At 48.2% G+C, this 25,913-nt stretch overlaps 4 protein-coding genes across 7 annotated transcripts; 3 read left to right on the top strand and 1 right to left on the bottom strand.

Annotated features, from left to right (window-relative positions):
* Positions 1 to 1,031: 1,031 nt before the first annotated feature.
* Positions 1,032 to 2,517, bottom strand: LOC101760506 (protein N-lysine methyltransferase METTL21A). The gene is made up of 3 exons (XM_004961215.3): positions 1,889 to 2,517; positions 1,628 to 1,741; positions 1,032 to 1,535 (listed from the first exon to the last, which is right to left on the bottom strand). Exons 1-3 carry the CDS (start codon positions 2,412 to 2,414, stop codon positions 1,387 to 1,389), a joined length of 789 nt encoding a protein of 262 aa, XP_004961272.1. The 5' UTR covers positions 2,415 to 2,517; the 3' UTR covers positions 1,032 to 1,386.
* An 89-nt stretch (positions 2,518 to 2,606) lies between these two features.
* LOC101759846 (kinesin-like protein KIN-10B) lies at positions 2,607 to 7,341 on the top strand. 4 transcript variants are annotated; one of them, XM_022825141.1, is made up of 18 exons: positions 2,607 to 3,075; positions 3,172 to 3,355; positions 3,475 to 3,678; positions 3,802 to 3,991; positions 4,078 to 4,277; positions 4,659 to 4,918; positions 5,006 to 5,104; positions 5,188 to 5,221; positions 5,308 to 5,352; positions 5,447 to 5,497; positions 5,581 to 5,685; positions 5,761 to 5,881; positions 5,968 to 6,224; positions 6,314 to 6,360; positions 6,440 to 6,461; positions 6,567 to 6,635; positions 6,734 to 6,775; positions 6,982 to 7,341. In XM_022825141.1, the coding sequence occupies exons 1-18, from the start codon at positions 2,849 to 2,851 to the stop codon at positions 7,018 to 7,020; spliced, it is 2,196 nt and encodes a 731-aa protein (XP_022680876.1). In that variant the 5' UTR covers positions 2,607 to 2,848; the 3' UTR covers positions 7,021 to 7,341. The 4 variants fall into 4 exon arrangements, with proteins under 4 accessions (XP_022680876.1, XP_004961271.1, XP_004961270.1 ...); XM_004961214.4 differs by having other exon boundaries at positions 2,608 to 3,075; positions 5,806 to 5,881; XM_004961213.4 differs by having other exon boundaries at positions 2,608 to 3,075; positions 5,782 to 5,881.
* Positions 7,342 to 8,432: 1,091 nt separating this feature from the next.
* Positions 8,433 to 11,256, top strand: LOC101759436 (cytochrome b561 and DOMON domain-containing protein At3g61750). Its single transcript, XM_004961212.4, has 4 exons — positions 8,433 to 8,792; positions 9,458 to 9,854; positions 10,286 to 10,572; positions 10,702 to 11,256. Exons 1-4 carry the CDS (start codon positions 8,619 to 8,621, stop codon positions 10,960 to 10,962), a joined length of 1,119 nt encoding a protein of 372 aa, XP_004961269.1. The 5' UTR covers positions 8,433 to 8,618; the 3' UTR covers positions 10,963 to 11,256.
* A 9,453-nt stretch (positions 11,257 to 20,709) lies between these two features.
* Positions 20,710 to 25,407, top strand: LOC101759034 (translation initiation factor IF-2). The gene is made up of 5 exons (XM_004961211.4): positions 20,710 to 21,019; positions 21,610 to 22,245; positions 23,363 to 23,720; positions 23,830 to 23,907; positions 24,863 to 25,407. Exons 1-5 carry the CDS (start codon positions 20,931 to 20,933, stop codon positions 24,917 to 24,919), a joined length of 1,218 nt encoding a protein of 405 aa, XP_004961268.1. The 5' UTR covers positions 20,710 to 20,930; the 3' UTR covers positions 24,920 to 25,407.
* Positions 25,408 to 25,913: the final 506 nt, after the last annotated feature.

Here is a 25,913-nt window from a genome sequence, read left to right as displayed (position 1 = left end):
CAATGAAGAACTCAACTTTCCACTAAACTGAAGCCACGACGACCACATGCCTCACCGAAGCACCTGCTCAAAGAGCACGCTGCCCTTCTAATCTCTTTTTGTCCCTGTGCAGCAATTACTGGTGACATGTGATTAGTGAACAACATGATTACGTAGTGCTGTGATCAACCATGTTATTGCTACTTGTGATATTACCTGGGTCTGTGATCTGCTATACCCTGGTTCCAAATCTTTTCTGATGGAACCTAGCTGGCTAGCTGTGTATGTGCTTTGCTTACTGATACACGTGCTCGGTAATTTGGTGCCATCTAATAATCTAGGGTTACTGTGGTGCAACTCCTAATTCATGTATGCTTATAGCTCTAGATGCTCTAGTTAGTTGATAACAACTAAATGAAACTACTCCAGTAAAAAAAATCTGGATGGATCAAGGATTGCTTGTACTTAGTCTACTATATTTACCTAGTTGCTCTGCCGGATCATGTGCAACTGCAATGGAAATTCACTGTTAAATGGTATAGACTAGAGAGCCCCGATTAACTTGTTTGCCTAATAAAAGCTGATGCTGCTGGATTCAGCTCTGAACCAGCTATGGTTTGGTGGAATTGTGCAGAGAAGCAGCAGGGCCACTGCTAGCTAAAGGAATTCCTCAAGTGTCCTTGTGCGTAGGAAGATGCTGAAAAGGAAGTGGGCTTGAGGATGGTGCAAACAAAATAGCTGTTGCTGTACAAGATGAAGGTCGTGACAGTTATACGTGTTGGTGATCATAACTGATCACTGGTACAAAGCAGCTGCATGTGTAGCTTAGGTTACTAAACATCTGAACTTTGTTGTAACTTCTGATGAGATAATATCCCTGAAATATTATAACAGTAGTGCAGATGTGAAGGATAAGAGTAAGATAGTGAAATTTACATGCAGCTAATATTTAAAAGGAATAGAGCCCATAGTGACTAGCTATATAGTTGCATATGTCATCCCTGTTTAAGCAGAAACAAAAATGAATACGATTGGTTATTGAGTCTTTCATCTGTCATAAGTTTCTGGTTCTATATTTGATTCAAAACTCATTTTTAGTACATTGTACACAATCTTGACTGAGAAAAATTCTCAATGCTATTTTGATGGACTAAAAGCCTAAAACATTGGCCTTAGGTTTTGCCACTACTCAGTGTGCATCCGCAGTTTCCATTATCGAGCTTCTCCACTCGTCTACAAACTTCACAGCCTAGGTTGTAAGCTTGTGAACCATACAAATGAACAATCAAACTAATGATGTGTCTTAGGCCAAGGCTACAACCTTGTCTATCACAAAATCATAGGACAAGACAAACGCAGATGCCTCCTATCCTTCTTGGTTTCTTCTACGGCAAGGAGAGTAGATGACTAGTCTGTGCTAGCTCTCTCTGGTTTCTTGACCAAGATAAACAAGGCTACCCGGTTGCTGCAGAATTCGGGGTGCCATTGGTCCTGCTCGATGCAGGCAATGAGGAAGTCCTCCATTGCTGCCTCCAAGAAGCACTCCAGCACAGCATCTGTACAATGGAAAGAGAAACATTTGTTTGGCGTTTGATGAGTAAGTCAGTGGATCGCATCCCAAAAGCAAAAAGAGAACGAGAAGCCTTACCGTTGCGAAGTTCTCCAGCTAGTAGTATCGTGGTGTGTTGTCCTGAGAGTTGGTTGAGGGTGACCAGCAGATCATCCACCGCTTCCTCGTTGTAGATGACGTCGGAGCCGAGCACTGAAACAAGAATGAATTGAAGGAAGGATCACCACATCATTCCTAGTTTCCTACTGAGTACTGTATGTGAAGATGCATCAGAGTAAAGCAGCAATTGAATGCACAAGCAAGAAACAAGGGAAACAGAGGCTGGCAGCAGTCAGTCACCGAAATCAGGCAGTGGCTCCCGAACCAATTCATGGTGAGGATCATCGCCCCATACAAGCTCTGTGACCCGAGCGGAGCCCGGGACGTGGGGGTCGTCGACGTTGAGGCTAACGTTCTTCCTGAGCAGCTTGAGGCGGTCGGGGAGGTCGGTGAGGACCACGTGGGCTCCCAGCAGCGCCGCGACGCACCCCACCAGGCCGCACCCGGATCCGAGGTCGACCGCTCGCGCGTCGCGGAGGAGCAGCTGCTGGGAGTCGACGGCGTGCTCGAGGAACTTGGCGAGCACGACGCCGCTGTCCCAGACGACGGCTCCGGTGACCCCCGGGGTGGACATGGAGGAGGGGGACTGCAGCAGGGAGAGGCGCCGCCCGCAGGCGTCGAGCTCGAAGGAGTGCGCGGCCTGGCGGACCAAGGCGTTGTTGCGGTGCGCCGTGGGCTGGCCGAGCCCCCACAGGAGCATCGTCTCCCCCGCCGCGCTCTCCACCGGTCGCACCGCGCCGCCGTACGCGCCCATCCCGCTGCCCATCCTCCACTCGACGGCGGCGGCGCTTCGCCCCTCTCTCGTCAGAGGAGAGCCGTGCGTGGAGGTGGTGTTGGGCCGAGCTGGGCCGGCCGTTAGCGTGAGCAAAGCCCAGCAGGAACGCTCCTCCTCCTTCCTTCGCACGGTTTAAGTTGGCCCCAGCACTCCCTGTGCGAACGCGATGCGATCCGCGCTCGCCGCTGGCCCGCTCCCCCGTTCGATAAGCGGCGCATTTCAAAAGGCTGGCAGCGAGGCAGGGCAGGGCAAACGCTCCTCAATCCTCATCGCAGTAACGGCTACCCAAACCCAACGCAAAACTCTCCCCTCCTCCTCTCGGCGGCTCCGCCTCGCCGTCATCATCCTCCCCGACCCCCCGACCAAGGCCGACAAGGGCGAAGGGGAAGAGCTGCTGCTGGTGCTCACGAACGAGGCAGGCGACGATGGAAGAAGCAGCAGGCGCCACCGTCGCTATCCCCAATTCCTCCTCTCACCCTCCCAGGATTCGGGCCGCCCCCGTCAGAGTCGTCGCCAGGATCTGCCCCGGCGGAGGCTCCAGAGGCTCCTTCCAGGTCGCCGCCCGCGTCTCCGATGCGGCCGATTCGTCTCCCGCCTCCGCCTCCGTCTCGTTCATCCCCATCAACAAGGAGGCCACTCCTGCTGCCGCCGGGTACGCTTGCTTGCTCTCTTACCATACCTTACTTGCCCCTTGCCAATCATTTCTGTTCCGTCGATCTCATCAATTGGACATGGTTTGGACTTGCAGGGCTCTGACCCTGCGCAAGGATTGCGAGTACAAGCTCGATTACTGCTATACGAAGGATGATTCCTACACCCTCATCTTCGACAACGAGGTCAAACACCTCCTGGATGACATCTTCTGCGGCGATGGGCAGAGCAACGCATGCGTAATCACTTGTGGTGCCACCGCCAAAACCCACCTCATCATGGTATTCTTCTAGTATTTTTTTTATCAGATGTCCACCCTTCGTTACATAAATAAATTGCATATTTTTCATTGCGTTGCTTTCTTCAATCTAGTTTGCTCAAGATTGGAATGTGAATGCAGGGGTCCCAGGATCATGATGGCTTGCTCAACATGGCCATGAAGGAAATCCTCCGCAGAGCCAAACCCATGGGGGCAGCCGTCAGCATTTCCTCTTATCAGGTGCTTCAGGATAACCATGTCTTTGATATCTTGAAGCCGAAGGACAGCGAGGTCCATGTGCTGGAGGATGCCAATGGAAGGACTCACCTCAAGGGCCTGTCCAGGGTATCTAGTTGCTTGCAGTTTCCCTCTCATTACCTCATATTTCTGTACTATTACTTCCTTAACCACCTAGATTCTTTATGTTTCTCTTGCAAAGTATTAACTAAAATTAATTTCTTAATTCAGGTTGATATCAAGTCATTTGAGGAGTTTTCAGATCTTTGTTGTGGTGGAAGTTACATGCTCAAACAAACCACAAAAACTTCAAACCAGTTACAGGCCAGAGGACACCAAGGCTTTGTTATTTACATTTCTAAAGTTTACAAGGCAGGCGGAGAATGTGCTGTATCTAAGATAAATTTCCTTGACTTGGCAGGTTTGTTCTTCTCATACATGCACGGCAATTTCATATACTATCTTGAATGGATAACTTACTTAGTCTCTGTTCCCTGTTTTCATTAGAATATGTTGATATCAAGCAGAAGAACTATGGTGGAGGGGTTGCTCCATCAAATTCTAACAAGTCATTATATGCTATCATGAATGTCGTGCAAGCTCTGAACAACAACCAGAGCTTCATACCCTACAGACCATATAAAGTAACTCGTATTTTGCAAGATTCTTTGTGTAAGACAAGTGGCGCTGTGTTGATCTGTTGTTTGGTAAGGATACTTGACATATGCATTTTGTACGAATTTAGTGGTTGCAAGCTTCTTTCTGTTTGCTACGAGAAAATTGTTTTCAAAATGGAAGGTGGCTCAATGATATAGGAGTATAACATTGTGTCATTGTTAAACAGCATGATCCTAAAATAAATTGAGTATATGTCCTATTACGGTAGTACCTCTGGTCTAACTCAAAAGAGAAAGTATGTATGTTAAAGTTTTGTTATCATGGTTCTTTGTTTCGTTTGTTTCATGCATTCCCATCAGTCCAAAGTTAGCTATGCCTGTTTCTTATACCCTTAACTATGTTACCTTTAGAATTGATACGTAGCAGCTGTTACCTGCATTCTAAGTGCATGCTTTGCCTTCTTGGTGTAGGATGAAGTTTCCTGCCAAGATGCAGTCTCTACTCTTACTTTGGCTTCTCGCTCAAGCCAAGTGGTCAATGAACAATTCTACAACCTATCCTTGGGTACCAGAAGTTGTTCAAAATCAAATGCAAGCCTTTCAGTAAGGGCTAAGAATTTGTCAAGGTCATTGCTGCCCTCTATCCAGCAAAATTCTGTACCGAAGAATGGCCGAACCCAATTCATTAACAGAGCAGTAAAGGCAACTCGAACCCCCACTGCCAATAAGAGGTCATAATCTTATTTGGGTAGTACTACATTTTTTATATTCATATTTTTGTTAAATGTGAAGCTAATGCTGGTTTTGGTTTTATGTAGGTCTGAAGCAACCATGCATTCGGCCAAAAAACATGTAAGCTCTGTCTCTACTTCAATTAATATGAAGCAAATAGGAGCTAAGTCCATTCAGAGTGGCAGGTACCATACTGTTCATTAACTCCTGAATATCCCAACCCCATTCTGCAAACCTTCCACTAAAATTGAACTTTTTTGTTGTGCAGGAGGTTGTTCAGTACAACCACTGATTCATCAAAGGTACATATATCTTAACTGGTTTCTTTTTTGTGCCCTGGCATTCTTGTGTTACTAACTACCCATATTGCAATTTATGAACTGTATAGGAGGATAAGATAGGTGCTGTGCCAACTATGGTGGCGAAAGCTGAGGTTTGTATACTTTAGCTATCCATATGTACATTTTTCATTGATCATCAGTGAGCATATTTGTACTAAAGCAGAATATTTCTGCTTTATTTGATAGGAGGTTCAGTCATCACTTGGCATGGCAATTCAAGGCTCATCGCCGGTTGAGGTACTTTAGCTTCCTTCCAGTGGTATCACAATCATACAATAATCTTAGAATCTATGATCACCATATGTTGGTACAACATGCAGCCATGTGATGAAACAGAAAAGGTTGTAGATGTTGTGTCATCTGAAAGGCAAGAAGTAGTGCCTTGCAGTGTGAAAGAACTTGCATTAGTTGACATTCAAGAAAAGGTATCCTTTAAGAAATATGCAAATAGCTGATCTTTTGGTGCCTTTAATCCCAATCTGAATATCATAAACCTGTAGCCTTTTTGTCCTCTTGTTCAGGATCCTTTTTGTCCCCTTGTTCAGGGCCATTCCTCTTCAGATTTGCATGCAGAGAATTCATATGCTGACTTGGGCATGACATGCTCATCTGATATAGCTGGTATATCACATTTCTTAACTCTTTTTTTCTGAAAGTTAATTATGAAATGATAGTATGAGTTCACTCTCAATTGCTTTCACTTCCAGATGAAATTGCTGAGAAGACTCCAGTCTGTGCTATCCAATCCTCTCCAAAGCTGAGCGATCGACTAAAAGAGATATCAAACTCATTGAAGCTTCTTAGCACTAGGCCAGTGAATATAACAAAACCAAAAACAGATATGCTTTGTGCCCAACCCTATAACACAGATGTAGCTGAACCAAGAACTCCTGCAGTTCAATTGAAATTTGGGCATGCTGAAAATCTTCAAGAGTCACTCAAGGGTCGCAGCACAGGGATTAAGGTTACCTGTTTTTTAACTCACTGTACACACTCACTATTTTATTATCATTAGCTTTCATGATAAATACTTTCTTTTTTTTGCAAAAGCAGAAATCCCTGGCTCAAGAGTGCTTGACAATTCTAAACAGCGCTAATAAGTAAGTATTGTCCTTGTCATTTATCATTAGCTTGGCTTTATTTATGTTTTTCTAATGCGCATTTCCATGTCAATTGCAGGGAGCAGTTAAAAAGCCTTAAGGTTAGCTCAGAATCTTAAAGATTATGCCCGCACCCCCCCCCCTCCCCGCGGCACAAAAAGAAGAAAAGATTAATTGTCTCTTGCTAACCTGCTGCTGATGTGCAGGGTATTGGAGAGAAAAGAGCAAATTATATACTTGAGCTCCGAGAGGAGTCACCAGAGCCATTGAAAAATGTAAGCATTCCATATTAAATGCTTAAAAAGGTTAAACTTAAATAATAGGGAATGATTTATTGAGAATATCACTGAAGCTGCTGTTTTCCCCTTTTCAGATTGATGAGCTTAGAACCATCATTGGGATGAATAAAAATGAGGTACATTCACTATATTTATGCTTTTCCATTTCATTGTGACAATAAATATGGTCTTACTATCCAGCTATGAACTAATTTCACTACACCGTCAGTAGAGATGGTGCATATATGCTAATCCGATGTGCATCTTAGGTTTATGTGGTTTTAGAGCATGTGTGATGGAAAGGTTACTCACTGTTGCTACTTTCTTTTTCTATTTCGATCAGATCACCAAAATGATGTCAGAGATGATTCTGGACTTGTAGATCGACCTTGGAAAGGAGAGGGCTGTGTTGATTTCTTTCCACCTAGGAAAGGAGAGACGATAATTGATGCATTCTATATTTCTACCAATCTGTTTGGTTTCAAATGTTTTTCCTTTGGTGTTTGTTGTTTAGAGATTTATTTCAAATGCTTCGGAACCCAGATGCTCTTGGGTGTTGCAAGTTAGAATAATTAGATGTACTGTAGTATAGTCATGTACAATGCCATAAGTTTTTATACATGACATATGCTGTGTAAATACAAACCGAGATTTGGAAAGTTTTCCTGTCTATGTATCTGAAAGTTGCAGGTGCTATCAATTACCTACCTTGTCACGGGCTAATGGGCTGAAGAAACATAACACAGTGTAACACTGATGACAGAACTGGGCGAACAAATTCAGTTTTACAGCACCTATATACGGTACTATGAAGAGAGAAAAGGAAATCAAGCAAGGCCGTAGCAGCGTTCACCTCCTGGCTTGCTATTGTTAAGTTTAGCAGTCTTGTTCGTTCTTGTAAAAGAACACCGTCATAGATCAGAGTTTGAACACATATACAGAACTGGTGATGGAGACAGCGCTGCTCGGCGGAAGCGCGGCCGGATGGTACGAAGCAAAGCGCCTTTGATTGTGCCGCGCCAGCGCCAGAGCACCTGGCGACAATGGATTGGAGCTATGGGTACAGGTTACAGGAGCGTACTAGAGAGGGATGAATATACGATGCCCGGGCCCCAAAACAGGTACTCTGCAATCGAGCACTCTGCCTTCTTCACCAACACCACTGCCTGAATTATTTGCCCCGAGAGGCCATAGCTGAGGCAGTGGCTACTGATTAATGAATACGAGTATTACCGTGTGCTGATTTAGTCGATTAACAACGAGGTGGGATTCAGAATCCTGCTTCGGCAAGGATGTCAGTTAGCCGGTCAGTTACATCATCAGTTTCCTGTCCCCTTCAAGAAAGCTGCCCAGAACATCCTTATGTATCCTGCAAGCACAGAGGCTCTGCTGCGTTCCAGCTGAAGCAATCAAAATCACTGGAACATCACTGCACACTCGTCACTTCTCACTCTCCTCAGTTCAGTCCCACAAAAAAGGCACAAGATATTTTTCAAAAACAAAAGGCACAAGCACAAGACACCAGTAGTACACGGGTGGGTACACCGTCTCTTCTCTTCTTCTTCTTTTTTTGCCGCTTTTGCACTCCACCACCACCCCATGCGGCTTTCACTTCCGGATCTGGAGCCGGCATCACCCTCTCTCTGAGACACACACGCCGAGAGGGACACCCAAACCAGCGCGGCACCAACCACTGCTTCCCTGACACCAATCATAAGCCGGCTCCCGGCTGGGCTCCCAGCTGCAGTGAGCCAGTGACACACTACCCACTCTCTCGTCTCAATATCCGACTCCACCCAATCCTACCCCAAACGCATCGAAAAATAAAGGCAAGGATAAAAAAATTTCGCACCACCAACTGACTGCAACCTCCCAACTCCTTGTAGCTCCCTCCCTAAACTCGCAAGCAACCTGCGGCCGAGCCGTGCACCAGTTGCTCCTGCGCTGCTGCTAGTGCCTGCACAGCCATTGTCGGCGAGGATGGGGAGCGCGGCGCGTGCTGCTGCTGCGGCGGCGGCGGCGCTGGTCGTCGTGGCGCTGGCGACGGTGGCGACGGCGCAGATGGAGAGCTGCAACGACGAGCTGCCGCCCGTGCTCGTCGCCAACTACTCGGGCCTGGCATGCCAGCCGGTCTGGAACAACTTCGTGCTCCGGGTACGTACGCGCGCCGGCCGCCGCGTCGCCGTGCACCTAGCTGCTGTTTCTTTGCCGTTTCTGCGTAAGCATTTGCTCTCGTGCTCAGGTGGTGATTGAGCCTCTGTAGTGTAACTTGGAACATTTGGCCATCTACATGGTGGATGATGCTGTTCAGTCTCAATAGTTGTTTTGAATTGGTTTTGGGCTGAGATCTGTCAAGGGATAAGGTGGATCTTGCTGCCTAGCTTGATCGTTACAGTGAAATTCAGAAACTCTGCTCATGCTGTTGCGTAGTGAACTTGGCAGTAGTAGGTGATAACTGATAAGGGATTTCGAGTTCGCGATACAATTATAGCAATCCGCAATGTTTCATGCAGAATTCGTAGGATTAGAGTTGGTTTTGGTGCTACCAGTAGCTGCAAAAGCCAAGAAGCGTACAGTACAGTTCAGAGAAAAGGGACCAACTGTCATGCCATCATCCATCTTTTAGCAGCAGCAGCAATAATGCATTCATGATCTGTAAAGAAAGAAAAAGAACATAACGCAACAGAAACTTCAGAGTTCAAGACTATAGTAGAAATGCAGAATATTCAGGTTATGATGAACTGAGTGCCTAACTAGTAGCAAATTACAGCATGCATTTTCTGACGTTCGACCAATGCAACTCCTGGGATCCCTTGCAGTATCACCAGGACAAGAACAACGTCCTGCGGGTCGTCCTGTCCACGATGTACAGCACGGGGTGGGTGGGCATGGGGTTCTCGCGGGACGGCCTCATGATCGGCTCCAGCGCCATGGTGGGGTGGGTCGGCAAGAAGGGCCTCCCGCACATCCGGCAGTTCGCGCTCCGCGGCAAGGCCAGCTCCAAGGTCGTCGTCGACCGGGGCTTCCTCGTCTCCAACGACCACGACCACACCGTCGTCGTGCAGCAGGCCAAGATCTACATCGCCTTCCAGCTCAGGTTCTCCTACCGCCTCACCCACCAGCACATCATTATGGCCTTCGGTAACAGCATCCCGGTGAAGAACAAGCTCACCAGGCATCAGGGCAAGACCTCCTTCACCTTCGATTTCACCACGGGTATGATTTTTGCCCATCTCCATGTGTGATCAAATGCAAGCTTTTATCTTGAATTGAGTAGAAGCTTTCGGTCAGCATACAGTATTTGTCTTCAGGTATCTCGCGACACTAGTACTATATATTTTAGTGAAGTTCGTTGAAGATAGAAAATTGTATCGGTGAATCATATTCCACTTTAATAGAAACCAAGTGTGCAATAAGAAATACTTGCACCTGAAAAACCAGCCGACAAGTCCACTTGAACTGTCGGTTGGGAAAAAGAAAAGGTTTCTGTTTCTTCAAGCTTCAGTCGTCATCTGACACTTTTCAGTTGCCAAATCGACATCATCTGCGCTAACTTCACGAGTCGAAAAAACAATCGAAATTTCTCTCGCGATCGATAAATCTTTACAGGCTACAGCAACTCATCGATTTGCGCGATCCATCTGCAGGGAGAGCTTCTGTTGACGGATCGTTCCCCTACGGCCTGAGGCGTGCCCATGGCGCGCTCAACGTGTTCGCGTGGGGCGTCCTGATGCCCATCGGCGCCATCATCGCGCGCTACTTCCGGCGGATGGACCCGCTCTGGTTCTACCTCCACGTCGGCCTCCAGTTCGTCGGGTTCATCATCGGCCTCGCCGGCGTCGTGGCCGGCGTGGCGCTCTACAACAAGATCCAGGCCGACATCCCCGCGCACAGGGGCCTCGGCATCTTCGTCCTCTTCCTCGGTATCCTGCAGGTCCGATCCGTCCTGTGTTCCAGCAAATGAACAATGCCTTCCTTGGCGTCCTCTTCAGGCGTCAGAACTGAACCTGTTTGCACATGAGATAAACATAAACTGCATCTCTGATTGTGATCGCTGTTGCAGATCCTGGCCTTCTTCCTGCGGCCGAACGTGGACTCCAAGTACCGCAAGTACTGGAACTGGTACCACCACTGGTCGGGGCGGCTGGCGCTCTTCTTCGCGTCCGTCAACATCGTGCTCGGGATCCACGTCGGCGGCGCCGACAACTCGTGGAAGATCGGGTACGGCTTCAACCTGGCCGTCATCCTCGTCGCCGTCATCGCGCTGGAGTTCATGCTCTGGACGAGGTGGTCCAAGAACAGCACCTCGACCCCGACGTACTAAAGGCTGTTTGACGTGGGTGTTGGTGGCGCTGTGATGACAGCCCTGTTTTTCATTTTGGGTTTTTTTTTCGAGGGTCTGATGTTGTGTTGCTATGGCCCTGTTTTCGTTGGTGTATTCTTCAGAACTGCAATTGTAAGTGTGGGTTCAAGCAAGTGCAATTGCACTGCTGATAGTTCTGCATCACTGCATGCTTGATAGTTTGTATAGCGGTATATGATTATTTTTTAAAAAAAGAACATGTCATAGTGGTGTAGGGTAATTTGAACGAGAATGGCGTGGCCATAGCTTCACCAATCTGCTTACTCCGAAACGGACCCACATGCCAGGTGCTTAGGGCTTGATTGGTTGAGTTCCAATTCTTACCGAACCAAAATCATGTCATGCCAAGAAATTTTGACTATCAATTGGTTCATGATCAAGAATTAGCATGCCAATATTTATAGCCAAACTTAAGGCAAGTCAGTAGAAACTTCTTGAAATTGGACGAAAAGTATTGGATGCCATGCATTAGCACCGGACCAAATGGATACCAAAATTTCTTGCCCTAGCTTTGGCATGACCTAATTTTGGCATGCCCTGATTTTGACTTGCAAGAATTGCAACCCAACCAATCAGGCTCATCTTCAACAAACTACCCATTTTTAACTTTCTATTTGACTCTCTATTCAAGTTGGCAAAAAGATTCCTCTCTATATTAAGTTGTTCATTCCAACAGACTATCTATTTACCACTCTCCAAATCCCAATAGCTAGTTTCCTCTCTAGAAATCTGCAATCTCCATCCATTCCAACACCCTCTCTATTTTGCACTACAACAGCCTCTCCATTTTGCACTCTCCATTCTAACAATTACTGCACGTGGGACCTACACTTTAGCAAGGCAAATTGACTTGCCAAGTTTGCTAAGTGTGAGAGAAGTTTGGCAAGTCGGATAGGATGGAGAGCCAGATAGCAACTCTGCTGGACCACGCCAAATTTTGACTTAGGAGAATCTGGAGTTGCTCTAAGACTGTCGATCCGAAACAGACTAGCCCACTCACTTAGCGGAGCCCAATATCTCGGTAAAGTAATTAACCCACAGCTGCACGAGCCCACAAAGCCCATCGCTTCAGCCCATCTCATTCGCGGGATCAACTCGCGGCCTAGCCCGCGCGCCGCACAGGCTCACTACTGCTCGAGTCTCTCCTCCAGCGGCTTTCCACGTTTCCACCACAGGCGCCAGCGGCCGCAGCCCTCGCTGCCGGGTGGCCCCGCTCGGCACGCGGTACTCGACGCCCGCTGCTTGAAGCGCAGGCCATGAATTTGTCTTCTCTTGTGCCAGCAAGCAGCCAAACGGCACGACGCGGACGGAGACGGAGACGCCACCCTACTACGCCTTTTCTCCTCCGCAGGCACGACGCGACGGCGGACCGAGAGCCCGATCGAGCCGGCACCCGGCCGGCCTAACTCGCGCTACCGCCTACCGGCCAGTGTGCCGCACCGCTAGCTACTCCCGTCGCTGTCGCCGCACGTGTCACCGGGGAGCCCGGTGGCGTCAGCTGCTTCGATCCCCGTCGACCGCGACGCGTAGCCGGCCGGGCCGCGCGTGCATGCGTGGGGGCGCGCGCGGTAACACACGACGATGCCGGCCGTATCCACCGCATGGAAAGCGAACGCCGGGCGTGACCACTTTTAGCCATGCCACACGGTGGACGACCGGCCGGGCAGCCGCGCCGCCGTTTTTGTTTCGAGTCGTGAGCTTGACCCAACTCCGATTCCGATCCTCGTGCGGAAATGGCGAGACCAGTAACCATGCGACGTAGATGTCGGTATCAGAATGCATCCTCGCCGAATCGATCTGTTAACTTATTTTGAGTCGTCTGATTAGGCAAGGATATGAAAACGTTCTACAGGCAATTAGGCGTACGTGGCTCTTAAGCGTGCTGCTGGAACATAGTGTGAACTTGTGAACTGGTTGTGTGTTCTCTTGATCATTATTAGTTTTCTTTTGGAGATGAACAAGTTTTGGTTTTCACTTTTCAGCAATTCCTAAGTCAGCAAGGAGAGGGCGCGACTAGCCATCGCTTCAGGCGATGGAGAAATTTCCATCGCCTGAAGCGCGGCCCATGACTGCTTCTTCTACCTCCGTTCACGTTTTTCTTTCTTCTTCCTCCGTTCAAGCTCCTCCTCCTTCTTCCTTAGTCCACACGCTCGCCCCGCCTCACCTTCCTTCTCCAGCTCTGGTGGCTCCCGCCGCTCGTCGCTGTTCTCTCGATCACCTCTGTGCCCTTGCACCGTCCTCCTCCACCGTCAACGGCGTCTCCCGCCACCGGATCTGCGACCACTACCCACCGCCGCCCTAACCTAGCTCCGCCGTGAAGCTCGTTGTCACACCACCGCCCCCCATTGGTTGTCCTCCACCACCGGCGATTGCCGGTCAGCGGTGTCCCGTCGGTCCGCCGCCGCCCGAGGACCTCCCACTACAGCTGGGGACTACCAGCAACCCCAACCCCGAAGCTCCAAAACACCAGCAAGGAGCAGCGGTGTCGGCGAGAAGCAACACCGCGCGAGGAGGAAGGAAGGAGACAATGCTATTTTGTGGGCCCCGCTGGCAGCAACTAGATGTCGTGTGTAGGTGACAGATTGTTGTTCGTTGCGTATGTGACATATAGTTGCTAGTGCAAAAAGAGGCATGCGAAAGCAGCCAGCGGAGATATGACTATGCCTTGAATCACCACCACATCACTGAACCATGGCTTCTGGTGGTTACAGGTGACCTGGCCTATTTGTCATCTGCTCTGCAGGACAAGTGCTTTCGTCTCTGCTGATTAAAAATCTCAACTACCCACAGAAAATAAGGTGGAAAAAAAATTCACCGCTTCTCACCTGCAGGCTACATAGTAATGGACATCTTAAGGCTATGTAGTAACGGGGCACCGTTTACGTAGCGGACACCGTCTGATGCCTTTTCGTAAAGAAAAGAACAAAAAGCTTGAGGCTATAGACATGACTCACACTCATCTACCTTCCCCCCTAAGGTAAGGCTCACACTGGTCTCATTAGGGATGAAATTGCAGTTCGGTTCTGCATAAAGAGTCAGTAGAGATTGGCATCAGAGTGGTAGAACATATAGTTCAATTCCCTATCAATCCCTATTAAGCTATGATAATCTACATCAAACCGAATAAGACTTGGAACAGACGCGGGGTAGGTTTCTCTTATTGTTTATGTAACTTTTTGATGTAATTAAATGGGGTGTTTGTGTAAAAACATAATTGCACTTCAAAGTAGGGGCAAGACCACGGTTCCTGAGTGCTTCAGTTACACTCGGTTACTAGTACTTGAAAAGTAGTAATTCCACCGACTGCTAGGATATGCAGTAGACGTGAGTCAGTATGTACATGATATGGACTGGCTTTGGTTTTGGCAAATCATAAACTATCAAGGAGAAAACTGCAAAAGCAGCCATGAGAGTCCTGCTCCTGCTGCTTTGAAGCCTTGCTACGTCGTTGTAGATAACAACACTACCTACATTCACGTAGCATTTTCGTCGGATGCACAAGACATCAGCCATGCTACTCTCCTATTCTGCTAACTTGAATGGTCTCAACTGCCACCAGAAAAGCAGGAAATAACTCTATGCTTCTCAACTAAGCATATCGACTGGCTTTCATATCTAGTGTGATAACCAGACAGTAGTTCATTTGCTCCTAATGCAGTCACAGGGTAAAAAATGCAGCAGATAAAATCCCTCATAATATCAGTTCCTCCATTTTTTTTGGATGTAACCGAATTCTGCTAAGTTATACTTTAGTGCTTCAGTTATACTTCGCTCCGGAAACAACTGCTTTACCAGCGGCGACTGAGGGAAGTAGAGAACCGGGGCGTCCAGGGATTTCGGCCGGGCTTTTCTTCTTTGACCTCTGATCGCCGGTCACTGCAACGCTCCCGCAACACAAGAAACCGGAAGTAACATAAGAAGACTAGTATATGGCAGGGCCAGAATCCCGAAACATGGATTGAGGAGGCCTAGCAAAATGTACTATGTAAATTAGCTATAAAAATGAAGTAGCAGTTAGCAGTTGTAAGATCATAGGGCCAGGTCGTTCCCCGTCAAATTATCTTGTTTATTGATCTTCCTTGGCATTTGTCAAAGTATCTTAGTTCTCATAAGGTATACTCCTGCCGCCTCATTTTGGATTTTGTAGGATCCTACATTTTATTATACATAATATATATCAAGGTGCAGGGTTGAGCCGGCAAAAATCGAGGTCCTGTGCCAAACTCTAAAAATGAAGCCTACCTCCCTAAAAAATAAGACTATAAATAAGATATATGATATATCACAATAAGATATATCAAAAATCGTACCTATTCGACTCTTAAAACACTAGATAATCCAGAACCAAAACAAAGATAACAGAACACCTAGATGGATCAATATTATATTAGCCATCACCCATCAATATTGATTAAAATATTGAAAATTAATTGGACCAGATTAATATACCTGATGCGCAACCGACAGGCAAAAAGCAAGACTGAAGGGACGCGGTGAAAACTAGGCCTTGTTTAGTTGCCCAATTTTGGACAACTAAAATCATTGTAGCATACTGTAGCGTTTCGTTTGTATTTGTGAATTATTATCAAATATTGACTAATTAGGCTCAAAAGATTCGTCTCGCAAAGTACAACAAAACTCCATGCATATACCGCAAGTTTGATGTGATGGGAATCTTCTTTTTGCATAGTGCCAAAGTTGGAATTTTGGAGGAAGTAAACAGGGTCCTAAAAAGCAATTGGCCGAACTGCAGGAGTCATGCTGCACCTGACGCCTGATCCGCTGATCGCCTGGAGCGGTGTTGCGGTGGAGCCCTAGTCCTGACTCCTGAGTTCCTAACATGGGTCGCGGTTGCCGGTTAGTGACGCCTCTGTCGCCTCGATCCTGCCGATGCCGATTCCCGAGTCTCGCGCCGCGTCTAGACGAGTCTCGACGGCCGACGGACGGATCACGGATGGACTCTGGTGAGCCGCCATAACTATAGCCTATAGCCCTATAGGTCTGCCCTGCCAGTTTGGTAGGCCCCAAAAATTTGGGGGCCCTGTGCAAACGCACCGGGCACACTTGCCTGGGGCTCGGCCCTGTCAAGGTGCATAGTAAAATCTATGAATTTTAAAAAGCCAAAATAACTTATAATTTGGGATGGAGACACTTCTTAATCTCTCTTATGAAAAAGATCATATGGCCAGCTGAGGTGCCTAGGTCCCTAAAGCAAGTTTCTACATTGCCCTAAAAACGAAGGGTTTCTACATCGGCCTCCGCTGGAAGCGCTGAAAGAGCGAGGTGCCCACTCACTTGAGGGGTTGGGCATTTTGGGACCCTTTCAAGTAGCAAATGTCTCCAATTCATAATGCTTCTAACCATTTGATCTTCAAACAAATCATGAACACCAAGAGAAACTACGTGCCAACAAATGTAAGGATGTATATAATTCCATTCCATACCAACCCTTTTTTCACACAATACCAAACCTATCCGTTGCTAATGCATGAACTTAACAAATCCAAAGTTCCTCGTGTACCTTATAAAATAACATATATAATTTCGCTTAAAATAAGAAATAACATATATAATGATATGTTGTGAGATTATAACGTGCATGCTCACTGTATCGATGAAAGAAGAAATCTTAGGGTGAGTTGCGAACAATGTTAATGAAACACCCATTCAGATGAAACTAGAGTTAATATTGTGCACACACAAAATTTATAAAAAAAACACAATATCAACAAGAAGTGTGATTGTTGCACGATTGCAAGCCCTCGCTATCAAAGCAAGTAAACCATATGATTTAATAGCACATGGTAACTCGGTAACTGACGAGTGGGCTCTGGTGCTTGCAGGCCCGCATGTAAATGACCAAGCCACGATGACTTTGAGTCAAAGGACTACAATCGTGCTCTCAAACCTTTAGGCTACCTAAAATCCTTATCCTCCCCATACATTTGAGGCTGGGTCACTTTAATGGCTCGTTCTTGCACCACTGAAATTGGACCGGCTTTACTTAGATCCTATAGCATCCTAAAAATTTAGGTAATAGAGATCAGTTTAAGTATTTCATGTAGATAATTTTTATATCCACATTAGACTAATTTCTTGGTATCTTGCTTGCATTTCCATTAGATGAGTTTATTTACCTGACCACACAAGTTTGATTTCACTTTTGAGGTGTATTTGTATGTGTCCATTTGTTTGCTTCCTTTGTTTGATCTAGTTTAAAAATGTGACTTATACATAAAAGCACAATTTTAAAAAATGCCTATACAAGAACATCCCATGCGATGTCTCCATAACTCGATTATAGTTGAAAGCACAACTGTATACTGTACCAAGCAAAAAGAGAGAGCAAAAGTTAGTATTCTAGTGCGAGGATACAATTTTTACTGGATACAAATCCCTAAGATGGACATAAAACAAGTTGTACTATTTTCACTCGTGAATCTTTTGTTCATGCCCTCCACCTCCCCTACTCCCCGCCAACCCGTCGACCCAACCCCATGTCGTCTGCCACCCACGTTTTCTCAATTTCACACGCTTCGTGCCTCAACAGCTATTTTGTCGATTATAGTTAAGTAGGTGGAATTCAAGTAGTACATCCCTTGTTTATTTTTCTTATAACATTTGTCGCTGGTAGATGGGCCCATATATGTGCAAGAACCCACATGTCAGTGGGGCGGTGGTACAAAAACTCGTCCCACGATATCCTTCTTACTTCTCATTCACGCAAAGTTAGGTGGCTCAACGATTTAAATACGGGTCGCTCTGATCTAGTCCCAAATCCATCCTTCATTCTCATACCTCTTCATGCTCCACCAGGCCAAACAGTACACCTGAGATACCTGCATCGAACCTACCTTGCCTTCACCTTGAAGATTCACCACAAATATATTGCATAAATCTATCGGTACTCTATTCTTATTCTCTTGACAAGCTTTCTTTGTGATTTTTTTTTCCAGATCCAACTTCCTGATTAATTGCGCTCATGTCGTTTCTTCCACTGAATCCGGCCATATACTTCTTTCAGGATCCAGGCCAAGATTAAGCAAGGACGCGTGTAGAATTTCTTCATCGTATGGAGGACTTTCGTAAGATCTACATGGGCAGAATTTCTTCATCGCCTGTGAGGAATTTCGTAAGATCTATATTTTCCTCATCAATCTATTTCTTTTCCATGTCACTGTTCAACATGTGGAGTTTGACATCAGGTTTTTTTTGTAATTCTCATGATTTATCTCTTTGAACTTCTTGTGTAGCTGGAAGATCTATTATCTAACTCCTCTTTGAATAAATTTTATTTTCTTGTTTTTTTGAAATCGCCAATCACACTTTTTTTAAGCCCACTTCTTTGATCTATTGCAGATATACCGCTTTCTTATTCAAAGATACGTTGTTTTCTTATTTGAACCTGAAAATACTAATATCCTTGTAAATTGACAACTATGTCCGTCTTCAAGATCCTATTATTTCATCTGTCGTAGATTTATAACTTTCATCTCATGGGAATTTTTTTAAAAAGAAGTCTATTTGGCAATCTAAGGAGAGTGAAAGCATCCAAATGAATATAATAGAAGAAAAGGAGGACTTATTTGTTATTTGCAATATGCGTGCATTCATGAGAAGAGAAACCACGAAGCTCACATCACCTGAAGAAGTTGCCAATCATAAAACAGGTAAGCATTTTATTCTAAAATGTCGATAACTTTATGCTCCATTGCTTTTGTATATCATTTAATTTGATATTGAGATAACTTTTATAGATTCTCATGTTTTGCATGCTAAAGATGATTTTAGTGAAAAATCATTCATAATATGCTAAAATAAAGCTTAGTGGTTCTTTCTTGTCGTTCCATTTTCTGCATAGCTAGAACTTAAATGCTTAAAAATAGCTTTGTTTGCCTACAAATTAAAATGGAGTTTCTTAGGTCAACAACTTTCATCATAAATATTGTTCTCTTTGTTATATACCACAATATTTTTATGTGGGCATATTTGTGGATCTATTACTCCATGTTGAGAAGATGCCAGGTTTACACGAGTACTAAAAAACAAAGTTAGTTACCTTTTCTATGTCTAGAACATAACACAAAATAGAATATGTCATATTGCTAAACTAACTAGGTTAAAAAGCACGGCTCATGTTGCCCTAAACATGTGCCTTCTGAGAAATTAACACCTAAGCAATGATGGTAGACTATTGTCCCTACCTACCATATTGGGAATGAAAAATTGTTAAATTACCATATAGTCCGAACATTAATACCATCGATATGAAGAATCCAAACTTAATATGCTTGATTTATTTTGGTTTTGTGAGCCACTTCGTGACTTCAGAAGGATCACTAGAATCGACTTCAATAAACGGCAATATAATTCCAACATAGCTAACATTTTTTCAATTATATGAATTCTTGCCTTTGTACATTTCTTTTGGCATATGACAATGCATGTAAAGAAGGAATCGTCAAAACAAAATTGGTTTTGGGCTATATGAAACCAAAATACATGACTCACCATTGTAAAGCTGTAACCCATGAACAAACTCTTGGCAGCATGTCACTTTTAGTTACACTAGATCCATAAAACAATCATGGTTTACTTTTTTATACGACTGCTTGCCTTTTGTAGAACTTTTTCACATGAGAACATAAATCGACGTGTAAAGAAACAATTGATAAAAGAAATTTTGGATTGCCTATACATGAAACCATTGGTGGTGTGACTCACCATGTAAGGCCATATTTCATGATAGAAATATTGGCAGTATATCTCTAGTAGTTACACTAAATCCATAATCCGGTAGCCATTGTCATCTTAGTTTTTTCCTTTATGAGCTGGAAAGGTGATATCTCTTCAGTGCTACAAACTGAAACCGGTGGTGTGAATTGTGATATCCTTTACATGGCTAGCACATCAAGCCTAAAAAACCAGCCAGGATTTTTACCCTTTTAGATAATCCAGCGGGCAACCGCGCCACCTCGCGCGACGTCACGCGCGCTCCGCCCATCGCTCACATGATTCCTCGAGGTCCGACGTGGTGGCTCGTGGACGCATCCACGTCCCCACGCTATCGAATCCCACCCGTCCGTCAGGAATCCCGCGGTCAACATCCTTCCCGCTTACCCCAAGCCAAGATGCACCGGACCCCACACGTCAGTGAGCCACTTGCCTAGTTAGGTGCTCAGAGCGGAAAATGTCCCAGTTGCTGCCAAGTTTAGGAGAGTAATCGCCGTCCACGTCCCCAGTGATCAGATCACGGTCGTTGGCTACATGAGGGCTGCAGTTTGGCTTATCTGGACTGCGGCGATGATGTGGCATGGTGTCAAGTATGGCCCACGTGCCAGTGACTAAGTGACGTGGTGGCTGGTAGCTTCGGTGGCCGTATGTATCTCAACACTAGCTTGTAAGAATTTAGCAGTGCAGGAGTAGAACGTGAGTTCTTATGCAAATCCCCGGGGGATTTCGAGTTAATCACACACCATGCCATCGACCAATTTACCAAATAGGCCTCGGCGGCCGGTGCTAATCGCACGGTATGCCATGGGGCGAATTACCGAAATGCCCATCGGCGTTGAGGCTAAACCTCAGGAGTGCCACAGGGTCGCAGGTGCACTCCTGCGCGGGCGTAGAGGTGGCAGAGGCGAGAATAGGTGCGGAGAGTGGAGGGCATTGTTGGCAGAGTGGAAACGATAAAGCCTCGGGCATTCGGGCTCTGCTCCCCTCCGCCATTGCTGTGCTCTCTCCGGCTCCCCGCTCCTCTCTGTTCTAGCTGTCAGATTTCGCAAGAACCTTCGTACCGTGCGATCTCTCCTCGGTATCGTCGGCTCAGATGGTTGATCTGTAGAGCGAGACGCCGAGGTTGCAGGGGACGGAGTGCGCGCGCGATTGTAGAACCAGGAGCCGAGGAAGAGAGAGTGGAGGACGCCGATTCGATGCGTGGCTCCGCGGAGGCCGTCGCGGTTGCTCGAGATGTCGCGTCGTCGAGCCCGTCGAAGCCAGCGCCGGCATTGGACATGATGAGGTACGCGAATCCCCCCAATCCCATCGCCTGCCGCTGCCGCTGCAGCGATTCGTTCTGCGTTCTTGGTCTTCTCGTGCGGTGTTCTTTCTTGAGATCAAAGTTGCGATTTTGCGTTCTCGTCTCCTGCGCTGGTGTTCGTTGGCCCGGCGTTCCGGCTCCCGCCGGCTGATTTGAGAAGTCCCTCCCTTGTTTGGCTTGTTCGCAGTCGTTCTGTGTTCTATGCCGTCTTCTTTCCGCAGGTTCGTTGATGCGCCGTTTGATCTGTGGTACGGTTATTCTCGCGTCTCGCGGCTGTATTTCGCCAGTTAGTTTCGGTTCTTCGCTATAGTCTCGGTTCCGTTCTCATATATTGCAGCTTTTCGTTCTGAATTTCCGTTCGCGTTCTGTGCTGAATTTCTCTTCACAGATCTCTGAGCTGCTCGTTTAGTCTGAAGTTTTGCAGTTTGCGAGCGTGGTGATTTTTCTGGTTTCGAATTCTCGCACAAATACGAGAATTTGCCCTTCCTTCAATCCCTTGTTCGAAGTGCTCGACCATGTTCTTGCCCGATCCAGTCGCTGACTCGTCTTTCCATTGATTGATTTTGCTGCAGATTCCAGAGGCCTAGCTCGGATTGCCTCCCGCTCCCCAATGGCATCGCCGCCGCCGGCAGTGGTAGCGGCAGCAGGAAGCCGCCGGCCGCGCCGGCCCCGAGATCGAGCAAGGACGACGCCTCGCCGGCCGTCGCCACCGACAGCTCCCGCCTCGCGGCGTTCCTGGCCTCGACATCGCTCGAGCCCAAGCCGCGCGCTCGCGCCCCTCAGCCGCCGGCGCAGGCCGCGCCGTCCTCGTCGGTCGCCACCGCCGCCGCGACCCGGAGCCCGGCGCGCGACCACGGCAACAACCAACACCACCTCTCCGACTTCTCCGACCCGGCCTCCCCAAGCGCCGCCGTCGCCGGTGGCGGCGGCGAGGTGCTGCTCCAGTGGGGCCAGAACAAGCGCCTGCGCGGCCGCCGCGACGGCGCGTCCGGGAGCGGCGCCTCGCCGCTGCGCGGTCAGCAGAGCGCCAAGATCCAGCGCCGCTCGCCCGTGCCCGCGGACAAGCTGCTGATGCCGCCCCCGAGCGGGCCCTCCTACACCCGCGGCTCCAACCTCCGCTCCGCCTCGCCTCTCCCGTCGCGCTCCGGCGCCGGCATCGGGACCTCCGACGCGCACCACGGCCGCGGTGCCCTCCCCCACCACCACAGGTATGGCCGCCGTTTCCCTCCCCACCTATAGGCGTCTGCCAGTTCTTTTCTTCCGCTCCCGTTTTTTTCTTCTTCCGCTTTTACCCCAGCCACGGTCTCGTATTCTCGGGTCCGTGCCGGTCGCGGTCATGGTGGCGCTAGGGCTCGGGGGCTAGGCTTGGCTCGCGCGGCCGTCTGGTTCGATCGCGCCGGTTGGGGTTGGGTTCGTGTTGTCTGGGTGAGCTGTCACGCCCCCGTCCTCCATCTTTAGGCACGGAAGGTGCGTTCAGTTGATAAGATACGGCGAGTACCATCCCCCATCTTCTCTCTCCACACCGTTTCCTTCTTTTCATTTGTTTAAAATTCAAGTGGGTTTTAGCGTGTTTTCCCATGCTAGTTTGGGGTTTCGATTTGATCGGATCACCAAACACTCGATCACTTCCTCTCTTTTCAGACCCGTCCTTCACACACACATACAAAATCCTGTGTCTTTGGTTCAAAAATCGAATTTCCCTGTGACGTTTCAGATCTTTTCAGCCAACGAATGGTGTAGACAACCCTGTGTATCCCATCCCTGGTGAAGATTCACCCGATCGAGCAAGGAAAGAGGCCTCTTTAGTACTTTACCCTGTTCTTGAATAGCCGGCAGGCCTATCCAGAAAATCCACCATCGTCAGTCATCTAATCCACCATTAATGGCCGGCTTCCCCTCCCCGGTGTCTGCCGGCTGGCTTCGCTTGGTGTGAATGGTGAACCGTGCCGTGACATCAAGCAAGTAGCAAACGCAGGCCGGCGAGGCGAGGCGTGGCGAGGGCAAATATAGACTCGATGCGAGCCGGGTATAAATCCAAGGCCGCATCCAACACTCACGTCCCCATCTCTCTTCTTTTTTTGTGGGCATCAGCAGCGCCCAGCGGCAGCGGCTTTTGTTGCCGGCGCGCCCCGCTTTGCTCACCGCACCGCGCCGCGCCGCGCCGCATCCCATCCATCCATCCATCCACCCCCCATCATTCCCTGGTCGCTGTTGGTGCTGTTACCGAACCGGAACCCACCGCCGCTTTTAACCCCAACCACCGTGTCGGATTGGGTTTCGTTTTGTTTGTTGCTGCTGGGTTTTTTATGCTGTGATGATGATCAGATCGGCGGAGGAGCAGCGAGCCGGGGGGAAGCCGTCAGCGGCGGCGGCGGCGGGGAAGCAGCAGCGGCAGGCGGCGGACAAGGCGCACAAGGCGGGCCTGGGCCCGGTGATGGGCCTGGGCGTCCCGGACCCGAAGCAGCAGCAGCAGCAGCAGGGCGGCAGCGGCAGCCAGCAGCAGCAGCAGGCCGGCGGCGCGGGGGCGTCGTCGTCGGCGAAGCCGACGCCGAAGCTGGAGCTGCCGCGGATCTACACCACGCTGTCGCGCAAGGAGAAGGAGGAGGATTTCATGGCGATGAAGGGCACCAAACTGCCGCAGCGCCCCAAGAGGCGGCCCAAGAACGTCGAGAAGGCGGTCAATGTACGTGGTGCCCTCGCCGCCGCTTGCTTGCTTTACCTCATCTAATCCATGGATTAAGCTGACATGATTTCTCGCGTCTTTGTCTTTGTCCGTGTGTGTTCGCCCGCAGTTCATCTGCCCGGGGACATGGCTGACGGACGTGACGAGGAGCAGGTACGAGGTGCGCGAGAAGAAGTGCCCCAAGAAGGTATCCATCCATCCATTAATCTCAGGCTTGCCTCTTTTTTTTTTTTAATCTTAGCCGTCGAAAATGTTTTCACAGCCGGTTAATTCGATTCGATTTACTTTACTCGGTGTTGCTGTTAGTTTTGAACATGGCTGCGTGATTAAATTAGAGCTGGAAAAGGGGAGAAAGGGCAGGGAGGGACAAGCAGAAAAGAGAGGGGGAAGGAAATGGGTGTGCTCCCTTTTCGCCTGTCCCCTTCTTATGTCACGTGGGACCCACCTCCCGTGAGGGCGAGGGAGTGCCGCGCCTGTTGCTCGTTCATTGATGACCGCGCTTAATCCACATCTCGTGCTCGCTTTTTATTATTTGCCGACGACGCGCAGCGTGGCCGCCTGCACAGCACAGCACGGCTGCGCGCCTGGTCTCCAACTCCAAGGCTGGATCTTCGTGCCACACCTGGGCCTTGGGCCTTTCCCGCGGGGCCCATCTGTCAGCGTCGTGCAATTGTGTTTGTCTGACTTGGCTAGGGGGGGACGCTGACATGTGGGGTCCTGTTGGCCACGCTGGCTCGGATGCGCTACGAGTCGGGTGGGACCATGCACGGGTGGTGGGTCCCTGTGATATGACACTGAGGATAGAAATGGAATAGCCATCCGGGGGGTACGACAGGCTCCTGCCTTTTTGCTTGACTTGGGAAGCTCTCGTTATTCTCCTGCAGGAAGCAGGGTGCATAGGGCGAGACCCGTCATTAGTTGACCTCACTAATGATACTCTGTCGTCAGCTCCTGTCTGTGATCTGTGGCCGTGCGCAGGCAGGTCGAGTCGAGGCATCTCTTTCTCTGCCCCACGGGCCAATCAGATTTCAGCATCAAGGCTTGTGCTTTGTTGCGCACTGGCCTGACTGGAAATCCATTTCTTTTTTTTTTTGAAAAACTTACCTGACTGGAAATCTCACTTTTGATCTCTGTTTGTGCAGCAACAGAAGCACCGGGGCCTGAAAGGGATGGAGAGCATGGACAGCGACTCCGACTGACCGACGACGAGGAGACCTGCGTTGCCGGGCCAAAGGGTGGTGGCGGCGAGGGAGAACTCAGAGTCGTGGTTTCGGAGGACACTGGTGGAGAAGAAGAGGAAGCGAAGCAGAAGAAGACGAGGAAGAGAAGATGAAGTGAAGCAGAAGAAGGGGACGAGAAGAGCAAAGGAAGACGAGAGGAGAGCGTGTTCAACAAGCAGGCTCTCTTTGTCAGCGCTGGTCTGAGGCAAAAAAAAAGCAAAAAAAACTTTTTTTTTCCTTTTTCAGGTTAATCATAGAGGCGCCGTGCTAATTGCCTCGATTCCATTTTGTATATCTGGGTAGTGAGGTCCTAGCCGGCGTCTTTCTTTTCCTTTTCTCTTTCTTTTTGGGTTGACATTCGGTGGTTTACCTGGTCTTGCCCGCCGTCTTGGTGGTGGGTTGTGCATACTGTCGGACAACCAGACTCAATAGTCTCAGCAAGAGGAAACAAGAAGACTTTTAGGATACCCCCCCTCTCTCATTCTCCCTCCTGCATCTTGGTGGTCATGCATTGCAGTGTTTTGTGTTTATCGTTTGCTCTCGTTCGATTGCCTTTGCTGCGGTGAGCATTTTGACAGGAATCGTTCAGAAATCCCTGGCTGGAGCAATACAGCTGATCGCTTGGCTTCAGAGCTCAGGCCGTCAGGCGCATCCTGCTGCATTTATCAGGGATCCTTGGGACTGAGGCTCCACTTGTTCATCGATGAAGCCCTGCTGCCCTGCTGGGCCTGGTTTGGTTCACTTGCTTAAATTTAAACACCCGTCACATCGAATGTTTAGATACTAATTAGGAGTATTAAACGTAGACTATTTACAAAACCGATTACATAAGTGGAGGCTAAACGGCGAGACGAATCTATTAAGCCTAATTAGTCCATGATTTGACAATATGTTGCTACAGTAAACATTTACTAATGATGGATTAATTAGGCTTAATAGATTCGTCTCGCTACTCGTTTGTACGATCCATTTG

Source organism: Setaria italica, chromosome III (genome assembly GCF_000263155.2).
Source record: "Setaria italica strain Yugu1 chromosome III, Setaria_italica_v2.0, whole genome shotgun sequence".
Taxonomy (NCBI): Eukaryota; Viridiplantae; Streptophyta; class Magnoliopsida; order Poales; family Poaceae; genus Setaria; species Setaria italica.
This window is presented reverse-complemented; position numbering and strand designations above follow the sequence as displayed.